Genomic DNA, 20,792 nt, shown 5'->3' on the forward strand with positions numbered 1-20,792 from the left:
ATAGAGAAGTCATTTCTAGAAGTGTTCCTCAGATACTCCACTGCCTGCTCGTGTTCTGGTTGTGTTGTAAAACCTTTCCTAGTAAGTACATACCTCAAGCAAGATTTATTTTAAGATGCAGAATGCATCTTAATGCATCTTCCTTTTAATAAAGGAAGAAATACTTGACTTGCAAAAGCTACGTGAATATAATCTGTCAGTGATACCCAAGCCTTCCTCTTATTTCAGACCAGGTCTTATTTTTACTGTTTTAATTTCCCTTTAGCTACTGGAATGAGTGAGCTCTGTAAATATGAGGAATACCTCCAAGATTTACTATTTAGGTACCATAGAATTTGCCACCTAATCTACAGTATAATTTCAATTCACACCTGCATTTACTTAAAATCTGAGGAATATGTATTTTCTGTGCATGTGACAAGGTATTTGGAAATCATAGGAATGTGGCCCTAGGATATACAAGTTTTCTAGCTACTCCTAGCTTCTCAGAGAGACCACATGCATTTGGCAGAAATCAACAAAAACATCTCTTAGCAAACTGGAAGACAGACTGTTTTAACCTTTCCCTGTGCAGATTAATTTTGGTCAAAAAGCCAAAATCTTTCCTACATGTTTGCATAATCTACGTTGGCATTTTCAAAAATTAATACAGTTTGTAACAGTAATAAAGAAATACAGATCCTATCCTTACCACATTGCATTTAGTGGTTCTTTGGCATGCTCCAAATCCTACCCATCTGTTAGAGAACCATTCTGGCCATTCAGCAGATTCAGGTAAAACCACACAGGCAGATGGTACCCAACAATACATTATCAAATGCAAATAACCAGTTTCTAAAGAAATACCTCCTAATGCAAAACACCAACTAATTAAGCCATACAAGTCATTCCAAAAACATCCTACCTATTAATATTTGTTAGCAAGACAATGACTTAAATTGTATTCATGAGCACTTTGCCCCGGTAACCAATTTTCTGCTTAGACAACCATGTAAAGAATTCACAGCAAAAATAAGTATTATTAGCATTTCATTTACTACCTAAATAATTGAACAGAGATGTTTTAAAACTAATAAAAACAAACAAAAACTGGCCTTTCACTGACAAAAATGAGTTCCAGGACTAGAAAATTTACTTAAGTCAGGTAAATCACTAAAATTGGCAATTCTCAGTAATTTTACTTACTGGGAAGAAAAAAAAAAATAAAGTTTTTAATCCTTGTAAGACATAATATTGATGTTACATAGTAATAGCACTGAGGCAAGATCTACACTTACTTGTAGATTTCTGTGAAACAGTGGATTGGATTTTTCAGCATCCCAAACATGAGTCATTGCACAGTAGGATTTTTTCCATTAGACAACAGTAACGAGAATAATTGAGTCCAGCAGCTGCTTTACATAGCAGAAGTCACTGCCAAATGCCACATTAACTGTAGTCTTATCTATGCTAATATTCACATTTAGAGATTAAAAGTCAGAAATATAAAAATAACAAATAATTTTGCACATTCAAATCTTCAGCCTTATCTTTTACAGGTTAGTGTTTTCCACTATTGAAAGTCAGTATTTCTGGCATAGCTTTCTGGAGGAAGAAAATGCTCTATAGAAGGAAAAACTTCCAACTCTGTCACTGGAAAACACCACAATTGCTCTAAGATAAACTTAAGAATTCACTTGACAAAACCAATTAAAAATGCATTATTTAATAAATCTGCTATTCTTTGGACTACTATTTGTGGTGATACACAGATAAAATGAATGGAGAGAGAGAGCATATTAACATCTGAATGTGCTGTGAATTTTAGCTAGTGCCTACTTTTAAGAAAATTCTATGAAGAAAATTTGGCCAAACAGATTTTTTTTTTTTCCCCAAACACTTACCTATATCAGAATTTTCTGTTTACTTGTTTTGTCTACAAAGTCAACACACTTATAGTCCCTGTGGTTTTGTAATGTAGCTGTTAAAAGAATAAAATCTACTTGAGTGCTAAATTCGTGTTTGTTCTTAGAATGAATGGTTTTTAAAGTCAGTGAAGGTTGTTTTGCTAACCGTTTCCAGAAAACCTCGCCATGGATATGGCCCACAGGAACCTCAAAACCACAAACACAACTTGGAGCTTTAAAAGTTTATAAATATATCTTTGAATTCAAACATGTTGTAAAGACAAAAATGAAATATAAAGATCTTCACCAAGACTCTGTGCATAAAGCATTTAACAATGGGAAGCAAACAAAAGGATTCAGAAACTCCACAGAATTAACTGGCACAGAATTAACTCCACAGAATTAACTGGCTCTGTCACAGAAAATAAATCTTTCAGAGGTCTCATATGCATGTAATGGAAAACAAGAACCTACAAGTAGAATTTACAGCTCTGTGCAGTGATTAAGCCTTTATTCTCTTTACCTCTATAAAAGAGGTAAGTTTAGGAGAACAGCACTTCCAGTACATATAGAACACAAACTCAAAAGGAAACCTTTCGTATGAGGTCAGAAACATAGTTGCAAAAAAAAGCTAAAACTGGTCTTTTTTTTAAATTATTATTATAGACTTACTTAGCTGACTGCCCAAGAACAATGTTAAATCTGTTTCACTGACAAAGGAAAATATTCTACTGAAAATAAACAAATGAAAGTTGGCATCTCTACAGTAGATTCAAAAATATGGTATACAGTTTTTAACTGCTGAACAAACACAAATCTCTTCTATGAATATTCACATCTGATTTTTTCCTCATTTTTCTCTGAAGTAAGTTTAAACTTTTCACCCAAAATTTTTTATTGAACAAGAACAGCAATATGTTCTTTAACAGTAATTCTGTGTGATACTTTTGGAATTGGACCACGTGAAGGTAAAGGTTTCTTCCCCTCCCACCTTGTATGAGCAGAGGAGCTCTAGGGAACTGCACCGAGGTGGTTAAATCCTGACGCAATAAATGTGATTTTAAATTAACAGTACATTCATCTTTCTGTCATGATTTCACTTCAGATCATCAGTCTGCTTTCTGCACACTTCCCAGTGCATGCACAGAGATCCAGAAGGATAGGAAGGCAAGTCAACAAAAGCACAGAACAACTTTAATTCACAGCAGGAAAGATTTCCACCACCTGCTCCCTGGAGATACCAGAAAGCACATTTTTTCTACTTGATGCAAGACAGCTACTATTAAAATGCTGCAATAATAATTAAAAAGATGAGTCACTGAACCCTTCATTGCTAAAACTTCACAATTACTTGACTCAGCATTTTCTGTTGTTATGTGATCCAGAAGTGAGATCTTTTTGTATAAACCAGTAAATTACAAGCTCATAGAAAATCAGTGAAAGAGTAAGCTCAACAATCACAAGTGCTAAGTGAAAAAAGCAATACAACTAAATTTTAAACTGACATTACACATTCATTCTTAGTATTTAAAATAAATACAACCTTCACTTACATTTTAGAACTTGGTAACAATTTTGGCAACCAACATCCAATAATCCTTTAAATCTTGCTATTGGAACATATTGGAAGCACTGACAGGTGAGAAAGCAGTACCATTCCTGAAATCCTGTATTCTACAATCACATTGGGCAAGGATTTTTCTTTTCTTTTTTTTTTTTCAATTGAAAAGAAAAAAAAAAATCTAAAAGCAATTATTCCCACTGCCAATACCAAACACTTTCCATTTGTTTCATACCAAACTCAGTAAAGTAGGTAAAGAATGAACACTTGAATTCACAGTTGCAGATTTTAGTATTATTTACTTTCTATTGTTTATTCTTACTTTACTTCATAATACATTCATTGAGATTTCCATAGTGATTCACTATTCCCAAGAAATTGCACTAGCCAAAGGGGAACAGTTAGCATTATGAAAGACCTCCCAAACTTCTCTGACTATTTAGTCTGTATTTTTATGTAACATGCACATATTCTTCTAAAAACCCATTCTTTTTTATTGTGAAGATTCAAAACTAGTACCTAATAGCCATAAGCTGGGATATAGAATATGAGCCCTCTGCCACACAACTGGGCATTTCTTTTTGCACTTAATAGATTGATACTTATGGTGTCTACTTCATGAGAATGCATTAGACCCCACACCCATGACTAAGTATCTTACTGTCAGCACTTTGTCACACGGATTTTTAAACACATCAAATAACACCCTGGTCAATTCTCTGTTTGCTACCATTTTACTAACAAGAAGTTACAGAACACTAGAAAAAAGGCTAGATGTTTTTCTATGATAATTATCTTTAAGAGGTCTTGCAGAGAGAGAAAAATCCTAAGTGCAGAAGTGTCCATTTCTAAAGTACTATGATTTAGATATAAAAACAATGTTTAAAAAATATAACAGAATAATGAATGTAAGATAAAAATTTGAATTCTTTTCACAAACATGTTGTATATGTATCCTCTTTTCTTCATACAGATAACAGTTCCTAGTAACTGCAACTAGGGCAGAAACATTTATATAAATTTGTGGTGAATGCAGTATTCAGAAAGACAATAAACAATGAACTCTAGTTATATAAAAACATCTTACTTTAAATGTTTATTGTATTCAGCACCAAAATTATGACTGATGTCAATTTAAATATATGCATCACATGCACACAAAACAATTGCTAATTCTAGACTTTGGGCGTTGCATCTATCTCATCCAGTATACTCCTGACATTTTGTACACAAACCTCTTCGTTCTGTTGTTTCATACAGGCTTGCTTCCATATTTCTTCAAATCTTTCATCTGAAATGTTCATACCAATGTTGCGGAGAATTTGTGCAACCTACAAAATAATGCAACTCAAGTAATTCTGGTTGGGATTTTCTTTAAACTATAGAGTCCAGCTTTTACATATATTGGCAATCTATTTCCCAAACAATATTTTTCCTCTCTTAGTTAAAAACTACAGACCACATTCTGCACCCTTAACAAAAGAAGTTCCCCCCATTTAAGTGAAACAATCCTATTGGGATGAAAGCTGTAGTATACAGAAATGACTTCACTTAATAATGTTGAAAGAACTTCAACATTGAAAAATCAAATATAGATAACACTGTAGGGACCATAAAGAACCACATGTCCAGAACCAACTCTGTCCCAGCTCATCAACAGCCATAAAATGATCACTGACTAAACCACTGACGATTGAGTGCACAGACAGGTTAATCTGGCCCTTACCTATTATCAACATGATCACGTTGAATATAAATTACACGCTACTACTAGGTTAAATAACTTCTGTTCTCTTTATAGAGTATGATGAATTTCACTGAAGAAAATAGAAGGCCCTAAAGACACCCTGACTATAAAGCAGTTTCTTTAAGCACTCCAACTATAAAGCATCTCTTCATAAGACAAAAGAAGAGAGTTCTCATTCATTTCTACAGGTCATTTCAAAAACTGGTAGTATGATATGAATCTGGGTTTTGAAATAATTTAGTTAGCTATTACACATTTGAAAACATTTACTTACACATTTGAAAATATTAATGTTCCATATCAAAATACTTCGGTGTCAGTGATAGTCTTTTGATTTAATCTATTTCATGAGTATTGGGTGATTTAACACACTCAAAGATGGTTCAGTACTGTACGCTGTATAGCCTATATAGTCTACAATAGAGTATGACATCTCAGGCCACATTATAACTTCAGAGAAGAGCTCTATCTAATGCTTGACAGGTATAATGGGCTTCTCAATGAAGCATGAATTCTATTTACTGTTAGCTATATTCTGCATGCATGGATTTCCTGCTTCAGAGCTGGGTTATAAAATGCTAAGTACCCATGTTCATGACATTCTGACGAGCCGTTTTATGGATGTTTATAGAACATGACAATACAACTTTTACTTCTCCAGCCACTAATTAGCAACACTCTTTTCTGTAAAACATATACACAAGTTTCAAACCCATTTCCTTATGACTGAGTATTTATCTAATAAAACGACTAGTAAAGATGGAGAGGTTTTCACGGCTTCTTTTTTCATTTTAGATTGGATTTTTTTTTTTAGCATTGTCTCATAAATCATATTTCAAATGATTAATCGTATAAATCTTACGTATCTTCTTAGTTTTTTTTTTTTTTTTCATTAAAAAGGCATAGAAATAAAGAAGCCAAGCAGTAAACAATACTGAATAAGGAGCAAAGTTCCTTCCACTTAGGATTGAAGAACTCTGGGCTGTAAGATAAGAGTGGTAGCAGCCCACAGATTTCAGATGGAAAAATTTTAGTAATTTGTCATTAACAAAACCTGGGAGTTTGAGGGAAGACAGCCTGGGTAAAATTTTCCACTGAACATTCCTGTGTGATAGAAACTAGTTTTATACAGGTGTAAAATTCTTCCTTTGGGGCTTTTTTTTTTTTTTTTTTTTTTTTTAAGACTGTGTATTCTATCTACTTATAGAATCATACAATAATGTCTGTTGAAAGAGATCTCTGGAGTTAATCTGTCCAACCATATAATCAAAGCAGGACTAACTTCACCCTTAAACCATATTACTTAGGTCATTGCTCAGAAATTTGAATATGTCCAAGGATGAAAATTTCACAGCTGCTCTGTTCTTCTCACATTGCAGAAATGATGGAAGACAGGCTGCGAAGTCCTAGATTAATTACCAACCCTCATTCAGTACAGTATTCGAGCATATGAGTTACAACTCAACATACTTCCTTCTATTACTTAAGGAATTCAGATCTCAATAAAATGAACATCAACCATCTTTATGAATAACTTGAATGTGAAGAGCATGTATTTTTCAAGTGTCTCAATGGGTGTAAAGAAAGACGACAGTGTTGGAACAATGAATATTACAACCTATTTAATCATACAGCTTTCCACTCCCACATGGCTAGTATTACATTTGTCTCAGAAGAATGTTCTGAAGAAAAAGTACCATACCTCTGCCTTTGGTCTTGTTTTAAAAAAGTCTTTTTCATACACTCCCTTTTGACTGAAGACAGAAGGGAACAATAATGCATAAGCATTGGCCTCATCACCATAATTAGTTCTGTCACTGATGCGGCGAATTCGAGGAGCAGGAATATCTGAACGAATAGTTGGAATGCCACACACTGGATAATCTGTGGAAATCAATCAACAGACAGTATGGAAAAGCCTGTATGTAAAAATACTGCCAGGGAGGATATAACATTTTGCATTGGATGAGAGCAAATTTGATGCTTTGTCTACATAACTTCAAGAATTTCCTCCTCTTCTCTTTTTTCTTATTTTTAGAATTCCTACCTCAAGCTACATAATGTAGCTTGAGAACAGGAAATACAGCAATAATATTTGAGTACTTCAGTGAGAAACATTTTCAGATGATTCCAAGATGATCTTATCCTAAAATTACCACCTTAATTTCTCAAAAGCATAGAATCATGCAATGGTTTAAGTTGGAAAGGAGTTTAAAGATCATCTAATTCCACCCACACACACCATGGGCAGGGGCACCTTCTCCTAAGTCAGGCTGCTCAAAACTTGATCCAACCTGGCCTCAAACACCTCCAGGGATGGGGAATACACAACTTCTCTGGGCAGCTTGTTCCAGTACCTCACCACCCTCATAGTAGAGGATTTCTTCCTAATGTCTAATCTAAATCTACCCTCTTTTAGTTTAAAGCCATTACCCTTTGTCCTATCACTACTCTCCCCATCTTTCCTATAGGCCACCTTTAGGTAGTGGAAGGCTGCTATAAGGTCTCTGCAGTGCCTTCTCTTCTCTAGGCTGAACACCCCCAGCTCCTTCAGCCTGTCTTCATGATCAGAGGGCTGGAGCACCTCTCCTATCTTTGTGGCCCTCCTCTGGACTTGCTCAAACACGTCTACGTCTTTCTTAGATTGAGGGCCCCAGAATTTAACACAATACTCCAGGTGAGGTCTTATAAGAGCAGAGTAGAGGGGAAGAATCACTTCCCTTGACCTACTGGCCACACTTCTTCTGATGTGGCCCAATATACAGTTGGCTTTCTGGGCTGCAAGCATACATTACCAGCTCACATTCAGTTTTTCAATCAGTCAACACCCCAAAGTCCTTTTCTGACAGGCTGCTCTCAACTCACTCATTGCCAAGCCTGTTCTCGTGCTTGGGATTGCCCTGACCCAGGTGAAGTTCAAGAAGGTCAAGTAAAATGTCCTGCAAGTTCATATGAGCCCACTTCTCAAACCTGTCAAAGCTCTAAAACCCACTGTCCTTGTCACCAAAAAGAGATATTAAATAATGCTAGTCCCAGTACTGATTCTTTAGGAACACCACTTGTCTCTGGTCTCCACCTGGACAGTCATTGACTGCATCTCTTTGAACGTGACCACCTACACAATTTCTTACCCACTGAGTGTTCTACCCATCAAACCCATGTCTCTCCAACATAGAGACAAAGACGTCATGCGGGACAGTGTCAAAGGTTTTGCACATCTAGACTAAATTTCAAATTTTGAATGGATTATCCATGTCATACATCCAAGCCATGGAAACTTCCAGGCCACAATCCTAAACAAACCTAGATTAAATAATTTATTTCACTATTGTGAATTAGTAGTATCAGCACCAGTGTACTCTTCAAACTTGTTCCTGATTTTGTCTTAAATAATGCTTAGAAGTGAGCGGTACGGTCCATTGTACTTACAGGTTGTTGGGAGACCACCTACTACAGCATTATACTGAGAAGAAGTTGTTTGATAATCTGCAAATACACTGTCTGATGGTCGTGTAAGTGTTTTTGGTGTCTTCTCTGAGCTTCCTGGTTCTTTTAATACAAGATCTTCCTGCTTCAGCAGTGGTTCATCATCTGCATTTGTGCCAGACAGAGCAGGAGCATTTATTTTTTTCCCTGTAAGCAAAAATTTTGGAACAGCCAGGATTTATTATCAGCACATTATAAAGCAAGAGATAAAAACAAACAAATAAAAAGCAACATTGCTTGAATCCTTGAGAAACTATAAAGTAGATGACATAAATTAATTAATTTGCATATTTTATAATGATTCTTGGCAATTTTTATTTTCTCTAAATGCAACAAAACTCTTGGCTTCTGAAATACGTTTATATCTAAGGTTCTGCTATCTCCTGCTACCACTGCCTGGAAGGAAAGGACCCTCAAAATCCTATTCTTCTAAAGGAGCACCTACTCTACTTCAGCAGGGTCCTTTCAATAGCTGTTGTAAGAACAAGATCATCTACACAGTTTTCCAGTATTAACTCACCTACCTTTTGTAATTATTTTTTCTTCAAATTCTTTAACAGCCATTTTGTCTTTCCAGTTAAGAAAGTTTGCAAACTCCAGATAACTGATTAGACCATCTTTATCCAAATCACAATAGTCAAATAAGGAATCCAAGAGCTCATCATCTAGGTTCAGATTAAGTTGAAAACAGGACTTCCGCAGGTCATCTTTGTCTATCATTCCATTACCATCCTATTAAAAAGTATTTACAACAACTATTATAAAAATGTTCCAACATACATACCCAGCTATATTATTTTAGAAGAGTAACATTGCTGTTTTTTTGTTTTTTTTTACACTGTCACATTGACTTTTTTAAAAAAAATCTCAAATCACTATTTGCATTGAAAATTATTCTTGTGTTCAGATTTTGAATTTAAATGTACTCATGGTTTATTTTTGTGCTCAGCAATCTAATCATACATTTTGCGGCAAAACCAAGATTCCTTTTGAAAGTCAGGCATCAACCATTCCATTATTACTATGTTTCTTCATGTTTATATCTCCACGACACAGAAGAGCTAATGTCAATTTTTTTTTTTTTTGAAAGCACTAACCTTATCATAATGCCTAAGTGCTTCTAGCAACATATCAAAATTTTCATAGTTAGCTTTCTTCAAACTTTGTCGAACTGCAGCTAGCACAGCTCTCTCTCTGTCTTTGCCACGAAGGAACTCACTTGGAGCCCTACAGTGAAGAAGATCGCCAACTCCTATAAAAAATAAATACTTCCTCAATTAGTTTCACACATACAGAAAACAGACAATTTAAAAAATGGCTTAGAGTCTTGAGGAGAAGAACTTCAGTTTCAAGATACTGATTTTCAGCACTGCTGAACATTTGATATGGCCATCCAAAGATCAAATGGTCCACGTGATTATTTCACTACTCACATGCAGTTAACATTGAACATTAGAACATGCATCTTAATATAGCTTCACAAATCCATTCATTGCTTCCAAAAGTTTCTGAGAGAAGTTAAGAGTTATTCTATATCCAGGTAGTTGAGAGCAAAAGAATATGTATTATTAATCTATCATTTCAAACTTGTCATGTTACAAGATACTTGCATGAATTGATGGAAAATTCAATGTAATATTTCACGTACTTACATATCAGTGATTTCTAAAAAGACAAGGTACTCTTTCTGTGTTGTTCTTCCCATTTCCTATGTATCCTAACACTGTTAGGTTACTTTCAAACACTTTGATACACTGATCTACAGTTTTCATCCAAGTCCTCACTATTACATTGAAGTCACTTTCTGGAGCACAAGAAGTTAATTCAAAGTCCAGTTATTACATAGTAGTAGTTCATCTAATCCCATGCAAACAGGAATATGCATGCATTATTTTCTACTTGTTAAGAATGAATTTTAGCTGTCATTCTGCCTTCTTTTAAATTTGTTTGATCAGTTCTTCTGAAGTTCCTTATAGGACAAGCATACCTACACATTCAACATATTTAACTTTATTACCCTGCATAGTAAAGCATATACACAGGCTCATGTAGAATTTAAACAAAGTTCTCTGGTCTTGACTGATTAAATACTTTTGAGCCACTTACATTTTTTGCTTAATTATTCACTGCAATTTCCAAGTCATTAGTAGTTACATTAAAATATCATCAATTCCCACAATTGCTATTTGAGTTGAGTAGCTTTCAAAATTTCACCATAATGAAAATGATTTTTTTTATTGTTTTGTCTCTCTACCACCTTCAATAAATTCTTATTTTTCTCATTTATTGATTGTTATTTTTACTCTTTTTGTAGAACTACTAGAAAAATCATTATGAGGAAAGACACAATTTAACTCTGTCACTTAAATGTCAATATGAGCTTGCTGCCTTCTTTGCTTCCTGTTTCATTTCCATTCAGATACAGGGGCTTAAAAAAAAAAAAAAAAAAATCCCCAAACCAAATTTTCTTTATTCCTTTTCAAATTGCCCCTCCAAAAATTTAGTGTTACCTCTAAGACTTTAGGAAAATTATTCACTACACAATTAACAGTAATTACTTCAACATCATTTCATCAACAAGATAAGATTTTATTCTGCAACTACAAGACTTACCACATTCATCTGGACGGAGTAACATTCCAAATGTATGGCCTGGGGGAACATTCATAGTTTCTGCTATACTGTCAATATGCACATTTCTTTGTTAATTGTAAAGTAGTTTATTAACAGTAAAAATAAACCTTAAGCTATTAGTAAAGAAATGTGATCATCTGTTATATAATTAGGAATGATACACATAGTTCACCTGAATTTTTTTCATCGCTACTTGAAGTTGCAACTGCAGAAAAGCATCCCTTTATAAACCTACTTAGAACTTCTGCTGCTAAACACAACCAAATGTAAACATTATTAATCAGAAATGTTTAAAAAGATAAAAAACAAAACAAAAAAAAAACACATTTTAATGCTAAAATAATTTTTCTATGAAAATGACAGAAATAAGTGAGGAAAAACCCTTACAGCACACCTGTCAGATATTAATAATGTTCAGGGCAACACACCTCTGCTTTTTCATAACCAAAGCTGTATCTACAAAGAATAGCAACCAAGCCAATTTCCTCTAGAAAATTTGGCCCCATTTTTTTTAAACAGAAAATTAAGATGCTGATGTTAACATTAAAAACTTATTCCTTAATTTGGAAAAGATTCAATATCCACTTTTTCTGCATGTTTAATAATTAAAGCTTTGTTACGTGAATCAGAAACCACCATCAAATTTGAAAAGAGTTGTTGCTCACAAAAAAAAGGAAAACCATACTGAGAGATGGAAGCACAGTAATCTAAATACTACTAGATTTCCTATAACAAATAGCATTAGGATGATGCAAAATTCACAAAATAAACTGAGCTTTGTATCTAACTGGTAATATTAGTGCTGAATTTGAGCTTGCACTGCAACCTAGATTCTCTGACTGATTACACTGCCTCATGTTGCTCACAATCCAGATCTCCTTCACAGTAAGCACACCATGAAGGACACAGGAGAAAGTGACTCTCCCTACAGAAAGGGAAAACATTCACCTTCTATAGGTACCAAGGGCATAGTCTCCAGAGTCACTTAAGTCTGTGATCTTGACCTTAAAATTAAATTTGACTACCAAAGTCAATAGTCTTGTTTGCGGGTCTCCAACTATACAGAAATACCATACAACTACAAAGACAGCCTTTGTATACATTCAGTATACATTGTATACATTGAGCAGTATGGATACAGACAGACAGTATACATTCAGGAACCCCAGAATTACAGCACTGCTGGATCCTGACCACCATTTGCCTTAAGACAACTGCAATGCTCCATAAACACTGTTTTGTGAACTTAAAAAACTATTACAGATCACCTGAGGTTCATGAAGCATTGTAATGACTCAACTGGATTAAGGCATGCTACTAGATAATGTTACAATTTAGTGTCATGTCCTTTTCCATATGAATACAGGTGATCTAAAACAAGACATTGGGGACTTGGCATATGGGAGTGAAACCTTGTTCCTGGAAGGTATCTTTGCTTACTTACGGATCAAGGACTTTTCCAACCTGAGGTTGAAATTTTTCCTTGAAATCATCACTTCTTTTGGATACAATTTTTGCTGCTTTTTTCCTATAAAATTTGAAAATAATTCTCAAACAGTTGTTTAATAGTATTCAATAACTGCTCAATAACATTAAAAAATAATATATGCTAGAAGAAAACAGCAACTCTTTCACACGAAAAGCAAATTGAGTAATTGGGAAGTTTTGCTATTTCAAAAAATAAAGAGGCCTTTAAGTAATGTTGAAGAAATGCCAAGTACTGTGCTGCCATACTATGGTAGAACTGATTTGGATAAATTATTTTGAAAAATACTTCTTGCCTTTATCTATTCAGTTCAATATGGCTAACAAACCGAAGGACAGGATTGAAAGATGAAAAATTATATTCAAATATGAAGACTATTCATATATATGAAGACTATATATAGTCTATATATAGACTATATATATATAAATATGAAGACTAGACTTCATATATGAAGACTATTTAAAACTCACACCTCAAACTAGCTAACTCATGGCAACTTACCCTTGCAGATCACAGAGCCAATTTAAGGATTTGGATACATTTCGTCCATCTTTGAAGTGAGGGGTTTCTATTCCATACACAAAAGACTTGTTGAAGTTTGGTGAGTCATACTTCCTATTTATTGCTTCTCCTGCGGTGAGGGGTGGGTGGGAGGGAAACATTTTGATTTGTTTAAAATACTTCATTAAGAGAAATATACTAATACACTAAAATAGATACCTTAATTCATAAAACAGTAAATAAAGCAAATAATTAACAATTCTTGTCAAAGACATAAAATTTGTGTAACACATGCAATACTTAAGTATTTAAGATTAATTTCATTGTCAAAAGATAGGACAAAAGGCAACAAAAAAGCCTCAAAAACTATCCAAGTTATAAAATAGCTGGATATCCATTACACCTTCTTTTATGTCTGAATAAAGGCTAAAGACAAGTCCAACAGAATGAATGAAAAAAATACCAGATTGCCTAATCATGCAAACAAAAGCACTTTATGTCTGTACTCAGGCTGAAACATACACCAAATACCATCAAATTTATTATTTGTTAAAGTAATAATACTAAAAGGAAAAAATATTTTTGATCTGCTGCACTTTTAGATATACTCTTGCTATACTGATTTCAATAGGAATATTTCCACTGACTTCACAGTAAACAAGATGTTGCCCTACTTGTTTATGAATCTGTTAACACAGCTTTGCCTGTAAAATGAAGTTTCACATACTAGAATGTCACATGCTTGTAGCTTGCTTACACAAAGTACATATTTTTCCTATTTTCCTCAATCACCTTTTGAAAAGAATTTCAACAAAAACTTTCAAAAAATATTATTCATGCACTTTTTAATAAAGGCTTCTTCTGGCTGGATTTCAGCAGGGGATTTTTATGTTATTCAGAGCTGGAACACATAGTTGAGGTTTTTTTTCCTTCTACATAAACAGTCTTCCAGCTGCTCAGTTGGCTTGACCTCTCCATGATCCTGTGCATAGAAGTTATGAAGCAGACAGAAACAGATAGTTCCACTAGAACACCTAATAAAGTTGGGGAGGAGGGGAAATAACATTACAAGTTTCACCAATTTAGAGCAATAGTACCATATTCTGCATGAGCAGAATTCCTCAGTGAGATAACAATGTACCATAATTTTACTTCTCCATAAGAACCTCCATATGAAGTTTACATTATTACAACCGAAATATCTGTATCAGTTTCTTATGGGTTACGCCACCACCTATAAAATTGTTTGTACTAGCACAATGGGCAATTTTATTGTAATGCCAATTTTATAGACCAGCAACATTAGTCTTGCAGTGTAAGTGGAAAGGATGGAACTGGGAAAAAATAGAAGTGGCAGCAAAAGTAACATGTCCTGCATATTTGTCACTCTGTTCCCGTGTAGACCTATGAAACATAGGGTAACCTAAAGTGAGCAGACCACTTCAAGTATAGCCTCCCAAGTCTGAAGCAGTGGAGGTAGAGCCCACTGTAAGGGCAGCAGCAAAGACATGCAGGCACTATAATGCAAGCTGGGGAATTTGCATTCCACAGAGACAGGCAGCAACCTGAAATTCCTTGTTGTAAACAGAGCTTGATGCTGAGCTCCCTGTCAAGAAGTCTAGGTGACCTGAAATTTTGTTGGGATCCTAATAAAACACAAAGGTCTAAAGTACTGGGATGAGTTGGGCTTACGGTCTATGGCTCTAAACCTCAGATTGCTCTCAAAGGCATAGAAAATGACAAACTCACTAACCAACCTTCTTTCTTGGAAATATCCTGCTTTTCAAATTGCACCCAGAAGAAATCAGTTTTTCAACTCCTTTATTAATCTCTTACACTACCTACTAGACCCACAATGAAGTGACCTACCATTATAGAAACAGGTAATGTTCTTTCAGCTGTATATCTGATTTTTTTCACATCATTACTTTTTAAAGTAATTTATATTATATTAGTAAAGAAGTAAAAAGTAATAGCTTTTATCTCAAAAAAGTAATGCCCAATAAGTTCCGAAGACACAAAGAGGTTTAATTAACATTATTCATATTAGGTCTTTTTATAGGACTTCTTACTAGCCTTTGAACATACCCGCATAATAATCATTGTGCGACACAACATACAGATCATGTCCTTTTCTGGCTTCTTTATCAACTTCCTCAAAAGTTTTTGGTGGATTTATAAGCTCCCCAGCTGGTGCATCTGAAAAGCAAGGAACATATATATGGGTTTATTTGTTTTTAAATTTTAAACAATATCCTGTTAGAGAAGATGCTAATAATGTGGAAGTACAATGGTTCCACCAAACTAGAAAAGCAGTATGAATCTCACAGCATGATGATTGTGGTGAATGGAGTCAAATTTTGCGGTGAATGGAGTCAAATTTTGTGGTGAATGGAGTCAAATCCAGTTGGAGGCCAGTCACTAGTGGAGTCCCACAGGGCTCGGTACTGGGGCCAGTCTTCTTTAACATCTTCATCGATGATCTGGAGGGGATCGAGTGCGCCCTCAGCAAGTTTGCAGACGACACCAAGTTAGGTGCGTGTGTCGATCTGCTTGAGGGTAGGAAGGCTTTGCAGGAGGATCTGGATAGACTGGACCGATGGGCCGAGGCCAACGGTATGAAGTTCAACAAGGCCAAGGGCCGGGTCCTGCACCTGGGGAACAACAACCCCAAACAGCACTACAGGCTGGGAGATGTGTGGTTAGAAAGCTGCCTGGCAGAGAAGGACCTGGGAGCAGTGGTTGACAGTTGGCTGAATATGAGCCAGCAGTGTGCTCAGGTGGCCAAGAAGGCCAGAAGCATCCTGGCTTGCATAAGAAACAGCGTGGCCAGCAGGTCCAGGGAAGTGATTGTCCCCCTGTACTCGGCTCTGGTGAGGCCGCACCTCGAGTACTGTGTTCAGTTTTGGGCCCCTCGCTACAAGAAGGACATGGAGGTGCTTGAGCGAGTCCAGAGGAGGGCAACGAAGCTGGTGAAGGGTCTGGAGAACAAGTCTTACCAGGAGCGGCTGAGGGAGCTGGGACTGTTTAGCCTGGAGAAGAGGAGGCTCAGGGGTGACCTTATTGCACTCTACGGGTACAGGAAGGGAGGCTGTAGCGAGGTGGGGGTTGGTCTGTTCTCCCACGTGCCTGGTGACAGGACGAGGGGGAATGGGCTTAAGTTGCACCAGGGGAGTTTTAGGTTGGATGTTAGGAAGAACTTCTTTACCGAAAGGGTTGTTAGACATAGGAACGGGCTGCCCAGGGAAGTGGTGGAGTCACCATCCCTGGAGGTCTTTAAAAGACGTTTAGATGTAGAGCTTAGGGATATGGTTTAGTGGGGACTGTTAGTGTTAGGTCAGAGGTTGGACTTGATGATCTTGAGGTCTCTTCCAACCTAGAAATTCTGTGATTCTATGATATGACATGGGACTAGGTCAGAGAAACTGAGATGAGCCTGTTGCAAGGTGACTGCATGGTCATCACATACGTTATTGGCTCCTACCTGCGGAGGAAAGATTCACTGGTCAAGATAATATCTTTTGTTAAAAGAAAAAAAGCCCTACTAGTTACAAAATGTTTTCAGTAGCCCGTTTTTTCATCATTACTGAAAAGATACTAGTATATTTGCATCCATTTCAATACCCGTTATAGCAAGTTTTCTATGAAACCAGAACTGTTGGAAGCATGCAATATATGCTAAATATTAAATTGCAGGTTATCTCATACTTCAGAGAACCATTTTTAACACTAATTTTCCTACCTTGGATGATTTTTGTTCCAAATGTAGTATTAGTTAGATCTAAGCCCTTAGGTAACATAAGAGACTGATCATGTGATTTGCCCAAGGGTGTTTCACGGTTACTGAAGTAGATTGCTTCTTTTCTATCTTGTATTTTTTGTTGAAAATTAGTTTTAGGAAGTGGATTTATCAATGAAGCTGCCTAAAGAGGTCACAAACAACACAAAAGGCAGAAAAACAAATTTTAATTGTTCACACATCAGTACGGCTACCCCCTCAAACACACACAAGAAGAGCAGTTTGATAGTAAGAGTTGCAGTAAAATCTTAGATGATCAGACTGACCTAATTTTATCTACCAATTTGCACAACAGAACTGCATTGTGAGGTAAGGTCACTAATAACCAATGCTATGTCAAATCTCCAGAAATAAAGTACATATTGTAAAACAGAACTTTTAAATTTTGTGCAAGTTTTTTCCACTTGTTGATAAACAAAATTTCAGACTGCAGCTTCTCAGAAAAAAAAAAAAGTGTTTAAAAAATGTCAAAACAGGGAACTTTGATCTTCTCAAGTCATTTTATTTTTCAGACTACCCATCAAAGTAATGGGGACCCAAAAGAGGGTTTATTATTGACCTGCTGCCAAAATGAATCAGCAAACGGTATTTACTGACACAATTATTATTTTTAGAGATCAATTATTCGAACAATAATTATGAGATAAAAATCATCATCATCAATGAGCTCTTTGGTTGTTTGATTACATCTTATAAAAATAATTTGTGTGGACTACGCACAAAATAGGCTGCCATATCCAAAATAGTACTTTTTTATCTAACAAAATCATTTTCAACCCAAAAGTTAGAGAATACAGAAAAATTATGCTGAACTATAAGTATATTCTCAGATCATAGTTCTATTGCTAATAGCACAACAGATTTTACCTCTGTTGTTAGGAAAGAGGGAAGCATAAAAAAAATGTGGGTAGAAGATGATGGGTTAAATGTCGAAATGAAATGAATAATTCAGTAGTCATTCCAAAAGTTATTCAACAAAAGTGATTGAACTTCAACTACTTTACTATTTCAATTATACTAACTAAATCTTATGAATTAACCTCAGAGTTCAGATAATTCACAGCAGCAGCGAAATGCCACAAAGTGATCACTCAGCTACAAACGTTTAGCCCTGATCACAAAGAAATCAGTTGCTTTTACTAACTATGTTCTTAAGCAGTTCATTCTTAAACAAAAGGAAACAAGACACATTCTTACACCAAGTGAAGAACGTGACTGTATGCCGTGTGTCAAGTGAGCTGCAATGTCAGGATCATCCGCTCTGCCATAGAATATTCTTTCAACACCAGGAGCTGGATTTGTCGTATTTCGAAACTTTCGCACAATAGTTGGAGTAACGGGCTATATGTAAGGCAAAGAAAAAACAGCTTTACAGCAGTTTTCCATAAAGTATTAATGAAAACATACCACAGCCAATTCAGTGTGATTTCACAGATGTAAGAGCAAAACAGACATTTTAAGACAATAAAACATGTCTGCATTCCTGCAGATATTAATATTCTGAACACAAGGTCTACACAGCCCAGCTTACATTTCATCACAGCACCAACAGAAGTCACAAGAGAATGCCTAAGTTTCACATTTCTGCTTTAGGCTTTAAGACAAATAAGAGCTTCTTTACATGTGTTATGTTACAAGCTTCAGAAACACTCAACATAATTCACAAGTCCCTCATCAGCGAGTCACTTGCAGAAATGAATTTAACCACTGTATTGGTCTTTAAGCACGTTTAAAGGGAGAGCTGACACTAAGGGGATGTTTGTGTTTCAAAGGCCTCTGACTCTTCACGGACACCTGCAACGGCCAGTGGGGATCACAACTCTAACAGGGCAGCCTTGATAAAGTAGAAAGGTCCTCCATCAGAAGTCATAATGATCACTGTAATTGTATCAACAGGAAAAAAAAAAAAAAAAAAAAAGAGTAAAATAAAGGAGGCATGTTTTTTTGTAAAGCGTGCAGATGGAAAAATAACTAACATTTTAGAATCCTACTAGCTTCTTTAGCTAGCAGCTTCTTCCCTTTAAACAAAAACTATTAACATTAAAAAAAAAAAAAATGAAATTAGCAGTTTCTAAAGAGAAGGGAAAAAATTGCCGAGGTTTCACTGATTATTTATAAAGACAGCATGAACAGAAGTAACAGACTTAGGGCCTGTATGTCATATAGGCACAATCAGTCATATGAAATCATTACCAAAGCTTAACAAGGAGCATCTGAAAAGCAAACTCACCCTGGGTACAATCTCAGTGAGGCAACGCGCAGCCGTATCGCCAGTTGGAAACAACTTCCCAGCCTATGCAACACAAGCGAAAAATGAGGTGTAACCAAGTCAAACTGGTCAAACTGGGTTGTGACACCTCACACGAGGTGTTGGCAAACTGTCCACATGATGACAAAAAGGAGCCCGCGGATTTATTTTCGGGACAAGCCGTAACCGCAGTGAATGCGGCCCACCTGCTGCCCCTACTCTGGCTACCCTCAGCCCACAGCCAGACCGTAGTCCTGGGAAGGCGCAGAAAGCCGGCGGGCAGCCCCTAGGGTCCCCCCCCCCAGCCCAGCGCTGGCACTCACGGCCGAGATGTGTGGAAACCTGTCTGTGAACCGCCCCTCGTACACCGGCCGCAGCGGCCCTGCCATGGCGGCGCGGGGCCCTCACCGCTGGCCTGGTAACGGCCGCGCCCCGGGCGGCACCGCCGGCTCCGGCCGAGCCTCCCTCACGGCCAGCGCCCGCCGGCGGCCTCCTGGCCCCGGCCCCTCGGGAGGAACGCTAATACGAGTGTTAATTTGCCTTGTGGAAACGGACAGGGATTAGCTCAGAAAAGCAGCTTTGGCAAACCCGACCAACTTTCACTGTCGCTTAGAAGCCCAGCTGCTTTCAGAAAGCCCAGCTCCCTCTCAGATGACATTTAGTAAATGCTCGCTTTCCTCCCAGCAAAACATCTAAATTTAATCACATCCTGTTCCATTCTCCATCCTCCTAGGTAGCAAAGCTGATTTTAGGTAAACATACAGACCTTACCCATAATTAATTAACAAATATTACCAGCTGATGCCATTTTAGTCGTAGCTCTAACATTTGTTTGATAAGGATTTTACAGGAAGGTGGCTCAATGACTGCTGTACTGCTTGGAACTTGTCCTACAAACACAAGATCGGAGGCCAGTGATGACTGCTCTCTGGTGAACCGCCAACCAGACATCAGGGACACCTGACAACCTGCTCCGATGGTCAGGGACATCAGCAATACGTGCCCGTGGTGTGATCAGCTTACCCATGTGAGAGTAGTTTTATCTTCTCCAGGTAACATACATTATCCTCAGCTATTACTTAGCTCTGACCATTGCTGGTGCCCTTTTTCATGAATAGAAACTGTTAACATAGAACATACACAACCACTTGGGAAATAAGCTCTAACAAGTTCTTAAAATGTTTGGTTCATTTATACTTCCTTCAATCATTTTTGCTGCTACCTTTAAGTTTAGAGTGCTCCTGCCAAATAATATAGTATTAATTTGTAATTCATTAAGTGAAAGAAAGTGATTGGATATATCTTTGCTTGTGACCTGTTATTCTGTCAGGTACAATTCTGTCTTGTAAAGGCTAAATTGTTAGTTGAACAAAACTGCAGGTGTTAGAGATCAGGCACAAATTTGATATGATTGAAAGGAATAATTTGGCACAGGTAAAGC

At 36.6% G+C, this 20,792-nt stretch overlaps 1 protein-coding gene across 1 annotated transcript; it reads right to left on the reverse strand.

Annotated features, from left to right (window-relative positions):
• Positions 1-2,380: 2,380 nt before the first annotated feature.
• On the reverse strand, positions 2,381-20,072 carry EFHB (EF-hand domain family member B). The gene is made up of 13 exons (XM_035319572.1): positions 19,675-20,072; positions 19,334-19,396; positions 18,301-18,444; positions 17,047-17,227; positions 15,393-15,503; positions 13,305-13,434; positions 12,759-12,842; positions 11,294-11,361; positions 9,778-9,932; positions 9,205-9,412; positions 8,624-8,827; positions 6,897-7,078; positions 2,381-4,778 (listed from the first exon to the last, which is right to left on the reverse strand). Exons 1-13 carry the CDS (start codon positions 19,738-19,740, stop codon positions 4,623-4,625), a joined length of 1,752 nt encoding a protein of 583 aa, XP_035175463.1. The 5' UTR covers positions 19,741-20,072; the 3' UTR covers positions 2,381-4,622.
• Positions 20,073-20,792: the final 720 nt, after the last annotated feature.

This window comes from Oxyura jamaicensis, chromosome 2 (genome assembly GCF_011077185.1).
Source record: "Oxyura jamaicensis isolate SHBP4307 breed ruddy duck chromosome 2, BPBGC_Ojam_1.0, whole genome shotgun sequence".
Lineage (NCBI taxonomy): Eukaryota > Metazoa > Chordata > Aves > Anseriformes > Anatidae > Oxyura > Oxyura jamaicensis.

Coding starts and splice junctions, on each gene's coding strand:
- EFHB (XM_035319572.1), bottom strand. CDS start 19,740: ATGGCAGGGCCGCTGCGGCCGGTGTACGAGGGGCGGTTCACAGACAGG. Junction 11,362..12,758: donor GTTGGAAAAGTCCTTGATCC/GTAAGTAAGCAA, acceptor GCATATTGACAG/TATAGCAGAAACTATGAATG. Junction 9,933..11,293: donor ACTCCGTCCAGATGAATGTG/GTAAGTCTTGTA, acceptor TATTTTTTATAG/GAGTTGGCGATCTTCTTCAC.